Source organism: Pavona decussata, unplaced genomic scaffold, assembly GCF_977016875.1.
Source record: "Pavona decussata unplaced genomic scaffold, jaPavDecu1.1 SCAFFOLD_130, whole genome shotgun sequence".
Classification (NCBI taxonomy): domain Eukaryota; kingdom Metazoa; phylum Cnidaria; class Anthozoa; order Scleractinia; family Agariciidae; genus Pavona; species Pavona decussata.
In genome coordinates, this window is record NW_028145544.1 from 3,635,544 (window position 1) to 3,647,139 (window position 11,596).

The window sequence follows — 11,596 nt, forward strand, 5'->3', positions numbered from 1 at the left end:
AAGTAAGGCTAATTTTTGCATTACGAATTCCCTGCTCTTTCTAATTTACTTGATTTAATGGCCACAAGCCTTCGAATTCCAGTTGACATTGTATTTTTGGCACCCTTAAATAACAATAAACATTTTAAATCACACCCAATGAAATGTACCATGTATTAAAATACAGTCGGACCTCTATTAAGCGGCCACCCTGGGGACTTTGAAAACTGGCCGCTTAATAGAGGTTGGCCGCTGAATAGAGGTATCGAATACAGCACTTTACTGACAAAATAATAATTCGGGACTTTGGAAAGTGGCCGCTTAATGGAGAGTGGCCGCTTAATAGGTGGCCGCTTAATAGAGGTCACTTAAGGTGGCCGAATACAGTTTGTGCGCGCTTTACAGATTCTTTTAGTGATGCTATTAATTGCGCGCTAGGGCTGTGGTACGTAAATACGGCGGTCGATAAAGTGATCCCTCAATTTCACATGAAATGGATAATAAAGTTAAGCTTTGATCCTTATAAATAACTAAGTTTCTCATTTCCAGACTCTTTTTCTTTTCTTTCCGAGCAAAAAAGTCGTTCACCAAGACCTTTTGCATGCTTTTCATCTTTGCCATGAAACCCAATTTAAGCCACGCATGCGCATTGGACCAAAAAATTGCGACTGGTTGTTTTGGTGGAAATGAGCTGTTTTTAAGGAACCGCTCATTAGAATTTCGTGAAATTTGGCATAAAAATAGTGCCCTAAAAGCGTAACTCGTCTACAAAGAGAAACCTAAATCTAACAGAGGGTATCTTCACAAAACATTAAAATGCGAAATCAATATTTACAGGAAATCTCTCTGTTAAAATTACATGAAAATAGTGCAACTGTGTCCGTTTTTTGTGAGTTTTTCTGGATACAAAAAATGGAAAAAATCTATTGAGTACATTTTCTAAAAATAAAGGAAACCTACTTTTTATGGATGTTTAATAGTTCGCTGCATTGCCATGGAAACGGTACTTAGCTCAACAAGACATACGAAAATACATTCCTCCTTAGTTAGTCTTACACCATACCAATTTTGGGCGTCCAGAAGTACATAGTTTCCAAATAACGTCTTCTAACACCTGTACACTAAAAAACTGTATTCGGCCACCTTTAATTAAAGTTACCTCAAGATCTGTCTCGGAGTCCATAAAATCAAACACAAGACTAACGTTGGATTTTTGACCAAACACATCCCGAAGCTAAGAAGAAAAGAACCAGTGATACTTAAAATTGCTTCATTATTTTAGTACCTACAGGATTGTTAGTTAACAGTTAATGCACAAACTATCACTGAAAGTAGTTATGTACCTTCACCTATCTTGTGAAAATATTAACCAGTTTAGTTTTTATTTTACTGTCTCAGAATCATTACCACAATCTGGACACACAGCAATAAAAATCAATAGCTCTGGTTTTAAACTTTCAAACCCATGACAACTTCACGTCGATTTAAGTGTGTACCCACGTTTTGTGGGTTGTTAAGTATTCATGTTTCATGCTATTGTTTAGACTCATTTTCCGATTCATCGGTGTTCATGTCGGATGTCACTCGGGAATGTAAGACAACTATAGAAATCGGAAGGCCCTTTGAGGAAATGTGTGACAATTTCCTTTTGTTTATCATCTGAGAACGAACAATAGCTCAGTTCGATTCACAAAAAAAGTTTTTTAAAGCTGTCAGACTGCAACTTTTCTTTGATAATCTCTAAACTTTTAAAGTTTATTTTATGCTTATGATCAAGCACGCGCTTATCGGAACGATCTCGAATATCAAACGTAAGCACAGCTGTTAATATCAAGAACTCAGGATGCTCAGCGTTTCCAGTAATATAAAAAACCCAGGCTTCATTTGATTTATTTAAAGAAGAAAGTGAAATTCATCAAACAACATTTTTACTTTGTAGTGAATAACTTCAATAATTCAAAATCTAAACGAGAAGGAGCAGTCGGCTGCAGAACTGTCAGACGGCGCGTCGTTGAGAAATCTCGACCACAGAAACTCATTCAGACCACATTTTACAGCCATCAAATCGACCTTCTCGTTAAAAAAAAATACAAATAAAAAGGCAACGTTTTCGGGATGAACTTAAATTTCATTCAGGACTCAGGAACATGTACCTTCGGGAATCCACACACGCGTCGGACGAAGACGGCTTCGCATAAATTAACTTTGCAGTTTGAACTGCCGATCAACAAACAAACATCAAACTTCGGCCTACATTGACCAAAAAGCCTCGTTCAAGATCTCTTTTCGAAGCTCTCAAAATGCTCTATTTTCATAAATACATATCGAACTTGGAAATATTTTGCGAAAAAAACTAATTGCATGTTAAGTCCCAAGTCATTCTATGCAGTTTATTCACACATCAAGAACAAAAGGATACGATAATAAACTCTGCCACTTGTGGTCACATTATTGCGCTATTGTTCCATTCCTTTGAAGTTGCTTTAAGGCTGGTTTCCATATGATCGCAGATCGCAATAAGGTCTGCGATCGTCTGCGATCCTGCGATCGTGATCGCAGACGATCGCAGAAGATAGAACCATGTTCTATCTAAAGGCTGGTTTCCATATGATCGCGGATCGCCGATCGCAGATCGCAGATCGCAATAAGGTCTGCGATCGTCTGCGATCATATGGAAACTACTTCTGCGATCGTCTGCGATCCTGCGATCGTGATTGCAGACGATCGCAGAAGATAGAACCATGTTCTATCTCCTGCGATCGTCTGCGATCAATTGCGATTGTTTGCGATCTGCGATCTGCGATCTGCGATCCGCGATCATATGGAAACCAGCCTTTAGATAGAACATGGTTCTATCTTCTGCGATCGTCTGCGATCACGATCGCAGGATCGCAGAAGTAGTTTCCATATGATCGCAGACGATCGCAGACCTTATTGCGATCTGCGATCTGCGATCATATGGAAACCAGCCTTAACCATTGCCTTTTATTAACTATGGTAAAACTAAATGAAATGAAATCCAAAAAGAAATAAAGGGGAACCACACAGTTTTCAGAGAAAATTAAGTTTCAACTGGAAAGAAATGCCATGCATTGTTATGTATTTTAGATCTTTTTAGATTTATCTAAATTATCGCAATTTAATTACCTCTGACAAATGCGTGGTTACCTACAATTTTCTGTTTGGATTCCAACAGCCAATGCCAAAATCTCCTCTGCCCGCACATTCGTAAACCGTGTAAAAATACCTTTGTCTCTAACAAGGTTTTTCTAAGGCTTTTTGACGACTAAGGTTAGATTTAGTTAAACATCTAATGATAAAAATAAGCGTAAGAAGTTTTACACCACGTTTCGATGACTCCATGTCATCATTTTCAAGAGAAAATAAAATAAAATTGACAACTTAATATAAACCGTGCAAGGCGATAAAACGCAAACACATACACGCAAAACTATTTATTTAAAATTGTCACCTTTACTTGCAAAATTTACGTTTTGTCGCCTTGCAAGGTATATATCAAGTTGTTAATTTTATTTTATTTTCACTTTAAACTGTTGACATGGAGTCATCGAAACGTGGTGTAAAACTTCTTTCGCTTATTTTTTTGACGACTATTGTAAATATTTCAAAAAGTACAAACTTTACCTTGCCAGATGTACCACACCACATAAGACCGCCATCTTTACTTTTCGTCATAAACAGTTTAAGGTCCATCTTTCTATCGCTAACAAAAAACAGGATAGCTCAGTCAGTAACACCAATATCAATAGGAGTATTCTCCTCATGCTCTCTCCATGTATTTCTAGTACTTGTTGGGAGAACTTGTTGGAAAATCAGGGTTTGGTGACCATTGCTATTATTCTCATAACCTCTATGGTTGATCCAGTAGCGACATTGTGAAGAGAAAGTCGATGTTAATCACTACTGCGGCTAAAACACACGGTCAGCGGAAGGTAATTCAGTTTACGTTGCATTTCGAAAGAAACCGCGAGTATTACTCATTAACACTTTTGAATTCAATATGTCTTCAAGTTCCAAAATGATGGACGAGCTAGTAACCTTTGATCGTTATTACTTGTTTTGAGGTTGCTAGTTTCCTTTAGCCAAAGGTAAAACGTAAAATGAGCCTATCTATCTTCAATCTATCTAATGCCAAAGGCGACAAAACCTGCACGAATTATTCTACAAGGTATCAATGAGGTGCTTTTTCCATGACAAATGCAAGAAATCAGTCTTTATCGGGACAGTTCCTTTGCATACAAACACAAGTTATGCTGAAGATCCCTTTTCCGCGGGGTTGTTAGTTTCTGAGGGTCAAGCAACTTTTGGTTATCAACGACCATCGATGTAATCGTCGCCGGCTTTCGAAGGGGTCGCTGCTTTCGGAAGCTAACAATTACTACATGAGAACTTTACGGTATTTATATTATCAAATTCTGCATCACAATGACCAATTTTAAGTCGCTTTAAAAACGATGAAAATCTAACCAACAAAACAAAAAAGAATGGCAAGCCAGACTTTCAAAGGGTCATCCTTTTAAGCTCCTGTTTGCTCCCGAGTCCTAAGACCTTAGATACTCCTGCCCTCAGTCCTTACCATGTATTTCTGAGTCTTATTTTCAGCGGGAACCTCTTCTCCACTAAAACTGCATCTGGGATTTGGATGACACTCATTTTGATGTCTAACACTGCGGGAGGCTGGTAAAATAAACACAACTGACATTCAAGGACTAAATTACAGAATACAGGGATACCTTTTACCGTAGACCAAACGAGCTGGCTCGTTTGGTATACGGTAAAAAGTGGCCCTGTATGTACTCTGTAGTTGCTCCTATTCAAGAACGCTTGTGTAGTTCTTTACTCTCTTACTATACACATGTACTAAGTCACACTTGAGATCATTGCTTTTGGGGAAACGTTGCAACCAGAAGGTCACTGCTTTCTGATGTGTGAGTTCCATATTAAAGAACCATTAGGCTATGTCTGCACTATGTTGGATAGTATTTTGTGCCGTTGTGAAAAATACTCCGCCCTGGTGTGAACAGAAGTGGCCCAAAACCGCCGCCATCTTTTCCACTAGAATCCAATACTCGTTCCTCGTTGTTGGCTTCCGTTTCGGTTCGATTCTCTGTTCACACTACTCAAGTAAGTGTCACGAAAACCAATCCGATATGCGACGATTCACTTTAAAGACCGAAGCAGTGCAGCATCGCTCCGGCGCAGAAATCGATCTGAAATCGGTGTTTTGTGTGTGAATGAAAAACCTATCCGATATGTTTTTGGTGCCCGCACAAGTCAGAGCTATCTAGTATAGTGTAGACATAGGCTTAGATTATTCCATTACTTGCAGGGGCTGCCATTTTCTGGGAGGAGACTGCTTTTGGACTGGGTCTTTATGTCTGAGTCCAATGCACTGGCCTGCGATAACTTGGTAACCGTGTGTGACCCCACAAGAAGGCAAGGGAAGATAACACATTATAAAGGACATGCATATGGTACAGAATAGCTTACCACTCTTTGGAGTTGACTGGTTTGAAGTCTTCCTCTTTCCCCAAACGCTGTTCTCCATATAATGTCCAATTTTCCAACAACATTTGTGACCTAGTTTTGTGACAAAACGGACCTTACAGTCAACCCAGGTCACGCGTGAACGATATTTTTGAAATTTGAACGGAGTTTTGAAATTTACATGTCAGTTTTGAAAATCGCCAACGAGATTTAAGAGTTCCCGTATAAATTTCCCTAGCTTATTGATGGTATAAAGCTATGAATTTTTCTTTACATTGCAAAATGGAATATTTCAAGAATAACAATTGTTTCCCAAGTATTTTGAATTGTTTTTTCAGTTAATGCGTCTTTTTCGGAACGATTTCCAGAGAAATGTTCAACATTCCATTCACACGTCGGACATTACAAAGAGAAATTCGAATGTTCATTTCAATCTTGGAAATACTGTTCACGCGTGACATGGATTGACTGTAAAATTTGATTACGACTATGACATTGAGTATGAATACAACTTTCACATCACATTTCTTTCACATATACCACTTATCGACATTCCAATCCTAGCAGTATGAAGGATGTTTGTCTCATGAACCTAGTTGAATGGTGTTAGCTCCCACGAGTGTCATATACCTCAGTGGTAGAGCATCCGAACTACAATCAAGGACAAAAATGCTTGGGACAAAGTATGCTATTAACTGCTAATTTAGTGTGACCTTACTAAAGAAACCATGTTATCTGTTTAGGATACATTTTACTCCCTACACCTTCCCCCAATAAAAATTCAAGACCTCTTTGCATTTTTCTTACATGGGCTCAACATTGTAAAGGGGGTGGGGGTCGGGGAATGGAGATGTTCGGGCGTACCCTGTTTCTGTCGCGTGCGCAGGGAAACATCATAAATCCAATTTTGTCCCAACCCTTTGACCTTGCATCAAAGAGTAAAATCTCGACTTCTTTTCTGATACTTGATACGGTTGATTACCCCATCTTTCTTGTAACCTTTTTAAGTTTATAAATTAAACATCTCCGTAATCTAAAAAAAGAATTGCAGCTAAGCTAAGGGGTTGGTATAGTATACAGTCAAGTACGTAATGGCCACACATTTTCAGCTCAAAAGAGGAAGGAAAGAAGCAAGGTTTTCGTTAAAAGGAACCTCCACTCCGACAACTAATTGACTCCAAATTGTTAAAAATTGCGTCTAAATTCTAAATTTTAGTTTAAAAAGTAGAAATAACATCCAAGTACACGTGCTAAAAATTAGATATGATTGTCGCCTATTTTCGCTTTTTTATTTCCCGGGCGCCGCCATTTTGGATTTTGTGACGTCGCTTACCGCTATTGTCAGTAAGCAGAAGTTCTTTTGTATAAAACAATGACGGTGCCCGGGAAATTCAAAAGGGAAAATAGGCGGTAATCAAATGCTGCTTTGTTCAACACAAAAATCTTATTTCCGTGTTTTCCAACGAAATATGAAATTAGATTGTATTTTCAACAATATTTTCAAAAAAAACCTTTAATTTATTTTAAGAGTGGAGGTTTCCTTCAAGTTAACAGGAAGGGTTCTTAATCTAAATGGTGAATAGACGGGCATCTTTTCACGATTCGTTTAGTTTGGACTGAAGTTCAACCTCTTCAAAGACACGTTCCATGTTTAGAGTACATCTGTAATGGTGCCCAGGTCTCCCCTTCTAATAAAACTTCTGGAGAAAGATGCTTATGGCTTAAAGGGGAAGTATCATAAGGTTATTGGTATCTTTTGTTAAAAATGATAAAATAAGACCTTCAATCAGCTGCCAAGTAATTCTAGAATGACGAGAGAAAAGAAATCAACTCAATTCTTGAAAGGAACAACTCGTGATCTGTTCTGCCGCATTTTGGATACAAAAATGCGAGAACTCATGAAAAACATTAGGCTTAAATTTTTCAAGTTTCAATAAATACCGACCTGCTCTGTCTGTGGCCAAAGGCACTAATCAACAGTTTTATTGTACTGGGATGATAATTTATAACAAACTTGACAATCATTTCGTTGTTTCTGCTGACAGACAAACATTTTTAGGTTTTCAGTGAAATGACAGCAAATTTGCGTGATACTTCCCTTTTCAGCCCATCGAAGAGCTCAATTCATTTAGAGTAAATTCAGTCGGGACTCATACCTTGACATTCTTGAAAACAGGTGACACTGGTGTCAGTTTGTACAGATACTGTCTGGTGTCATTTGGATTCATGTATGATCCTTGTCCAAATATGCTCTCTGTGTTGGCCTCCTCCCTATCAAGTGTTAAAAAATTCCATTTACCATAAAAACGCTAGTTGCTTTTTAATATTGTTGACCTCAAGAGGCAGCCGGTTATTAGAGACAGAGAGGGGGAGGCGGAGGGGGGGACGAGACTTATTACCGGGGAGGAGGGGGAGAGGAGACTTATTACCAGTCACAAATCTTGAACAAAAATAATTTGAACTAATGTTTCAAAAATTGAAGGATTTGTGCAAAAAGGGCACAATTATCACCTTTTAGCCAAAAAGTCAGAAAAACTCTCCAAACTTGCTTAGCAGATTTTGTATGCTAAGCCCTGCAATATATTAGATTACTTATTGTGCAAAGACTAAATTACAAGGAAGTTTGCCTCTACTTTAATGTTGAGGCAGTTTCATGTGATTACTGAATCCTTTGAAATCCAGCCTTCAGGCAAAAAGAAAGTAATATGGATCCATATTTACAGTTAAGGTAACGTGTGGCACTCAAGCATAAGTGGCCAGGGCTCTGTAGGATGAAACAACAAGGACTCGTATCACTATTCCCTCCTGAATATGATGAAATTCCATCACAAGGTTACCCCCAGCAGTATGTTGCCAGTACTCATTTATACCCCTGGCCCAGGTTGTTCAAACAGCAGATAACTCTCTCCAGTGGATAAAGTTATTCACCCATTGAACAACTGGGGCCAGGGTGGTGAGGAGAGACAATGTGGAGAAGAGTTTTTTGTCTAAGGAGACAAGACAGCAATGAAGAGACCAAGCTAGACCCTCTAATATTCTGGCCATCTGATTGAAAGTCAGAAGCGCTAAGCACCACTGCACTGCCACAAGAAGGGAAAATAGGGTGCAAGGGCTGGGGGAGTGGGGTATTAGCTTTTTACATCCAATCAGGGGGCTTAATAAATAATTATCATGATGATGATGATGATGATGATGATGATGATGATATATAAAATAGGGATTACATACCCACTCACGTCCCTTTTAGGGTTGGCAGGGATGTTATTCAGGTCCGTAACAGTGTAAATGGCTGATGGCTCTAACTTCACAGCCTCCATCACCATGGGGCTTGATGTTATGTTCTGTACTTGTGCTTCAAGGAAGACTTCATCATCCTGTGAGCAAGCAAGGTGGTTATTGTCTGAGAAAGCTGTGACCTGGGCCAAAACAAACTCAGCCCAGCGCTGGAGTATTTGTAAGAGAGTGTTAGGAAAAGTAGTAAACAAAAGGGCTGTGACTATTAAGCTTTGTAGAAGGAAGTAAGGTCTACCGAAAGAAGAAGCTAGTCATAAATTAATATATAATTTCTAACACTCATTAATTATTTATCAGAACACAAAAACACAATTGCTACTGTGAAGGAGGTTTGGAAATGTGATTTTAATATTATTATCATATAATTTGGTGAAATTTAGCTTTGAATTTCTCCAATAGACCACAAATAAAGAAGGATCAGTATGCATAAGAATCACATGCACTACTTACCGCAGCATTGTAAAACTTTGTTTTTACATCAAGGGGTTTAAGAACCTGGAAACCAAACAAATTGAAATGATAAAAACTACTTATATTAGTTGCAAATGTAAATGACTTCAAGCTTAGGGTCTTTCATCTATTTAATCTAAGTTGACCTGCAGTTCAAATATATGTTTCATATGTTAATATTCATTTATTCATCATTCACAGGCATTTTACAAACTCACAATATGACCAGCTCCATGTAAGCTTGATAGCCCCAGCATCGCAGAGGTCATGAGTTTGAATCGGGTGTTTAACCCTAAATTCTTTTCAGGCTTTCATTATTTCACAACACTGCTTAATATACATGTAACAAGTTGGCATACCTAAACAACTGTGTGGGTCTTTCTTCTATTTAACCTTTCACTCGCAGATCAGATGTTTCAGTATAAATTACATCCTTGGAGACCCAGGGGCAGTTAGTTGGGTAGCAGGGATTTTCGTGGGCGAAAGTTTACTGTAAGAATAGTACGAGCGGGGCAAGTACCGTTCTTACAGTAAACTTTTGCCCATGGAAATCCCTGCTACCTGACTAACTGCCCCTGGGTCTCCGAGGATGTATAAATCATCCAAAATCGAAATCTAATACTATACATGTACTGGTAATGTAGCAGTCAAAAAGAGAGCAGTTTGTTATAGTTTATACTTATATTGTTAGTATCATTTTGTCTGTGTTCAGAGTAGTTTTTTCACAGTCATTTCCAAGTAAGATCATTTGATGTCAGTAATGATAGGACTTCATGTATATTAAGTAAAGATTATAAATTGAAGGTAAACACAAATCACCTGAAATTTGAAGAACTTCCTAAAGTACATCTTCTCCCCTGTGAGGGTTGCATAGCTCACTGCACAGACAAGACTGAGAAATAAAATTTTAATCATTATATAAATTATTAATAGTAAAAACCATGCTTAGTACAAAGATGAGTCAGAACCTGAAATCTGTGACAATAATACCGACAATGAATTTTCATTTGTTCAAATACATTGTAAAGTCACTGTGGTATAAAACAAACCCTTTGCAAATTTAAAGGAGACCAAAATAATTATAGCCTCATGATAGACACATCCGACAAACACCACTTTTCCAATGCATTTATTGTGACCAAGACTGCAATATTGGTGTCAGTTTATGACTGGTGTGCTTTTATTTCTCCTTACTAGGAAGGGCCTCAAATTTCTGGGGTTTTTTTTTCTACCTTGTTTTAATGAGGATTAACAATCTTATGGTAGTTGACCCCTCCCTCTTCCCATTTCTTGTCTCTTCCATCACTGAACCTGTAGACACTCTTACAGTCAGAGTTTATTTAGACCGGAGGGGGGGGGGGGGGGGATTCTGCCTTTAACTTTGACTTTTTTTTATTTTGAGCAAAATAAATATGATTCTTCAGAATTTTATTTGGGTTCAGTAATTTTCTATGGTGTGTCAACATCCACTGAATTTGATGTCACTGTGGCAACCAACTTGTGACTAGGAAGGTTTTCAAATATTTGAATATTCCCATTTTTAGGGAATAAAAATTACCTTTTTTACAGTTAACTTAAATTTATGTTTTAGCTACCGCTAAATCTGAGATGTCGAATTCAAGAAGGTCGCTATGTGGAAATCATGATGTGATAATCATCTGCTGTCATTCACTTCCTGTTGCAGAACTCAGAGGAACCATTTTTGGTTTTTTGGTTGTATTATTAAATAAATGTCTTCCAAGTGTTGTTGTCATAATCTAATCTTCACCACACCCCCCTCAGGGCTCCCCACTCCTAACTTTAATCAAGAAGTCACCAGGGAGGTGGGGTGGGGGGAATAGGTATGGTCCAGTTTCCCAGAACATTAGTTCAACAGGTATCCATTTCCCTGTAGGCCTTTCTTAAGCCTTTTGGTTAATACTGTTTTGGACACCTGTGCTGAGTGTTCTGGAATAGTGGAAGGTACGTTAATGGCCTTTGATCATACTTACATGTGCGTTCCTAGTTCTTTCACTTCATGTTGGATGACCTGATCAAAACTCTCCTCAGGATCCAGTTTTGCGACTGGCATGTTAGCTGTCCCTGAAAGGGTTAATCTTTGGGATGATGTCTGCAAATCAGTCTGAAATGTTTGAAAAATTATGAGTACACTGTAAATCTAGGCCTACAGTCTAAAAGGAACTCCCAGCACAAATGCATGAGAGCATCAAAACTGTCACTGTCAGTACTTATAATAACCAAGATATTAACTACCCAGCCAGAATTCAAGAATGATCCTGACCCTGCTGTTAAACAAATGCTCCAATTAACAATGGACAACAGTTTTCTATGGTCTACACTCTTATAGACCATAAAATGATGTCAT

General features: G+C 38.3%; 1 protein-coding gene across 1 annotated transcript; it reads right to left on the reverse strand.

Annotated features, from left to right (window-relative positions):
* Nucleotides 1–20: 20 nt before the first annotated feature.
* Nucleotides 21–11,349, reverse strand: LOC146468751 (trafficking protein particle complex subunit 13-like). The gene is made up of 10 exons (XM_085124211.1): nt 11,223–11,349; nt 10,051–10,123; nt 9,232–9,276; nt 8,716–8,861; nt 7,644–7,758; nt 5,491–5,580; nt 4,577–4,677; nt 3,625–3,703; nt 1,139–1,213; nt 21–104 (listed from the first exon to the last, which is right to left on the reverse strand). The coding sequence occupies exons 1-10, from the start codon at nt 11,300–11,302 to the stop codon at nt 21–23; spliced, it is 888 nt and encodes a 295-aa protein (XP_084980337.1). The 5' UTR covers nt 11,303–11,349.
* Nucleotides 11,350–11,596: the final 247 nt, after the last annotated feature.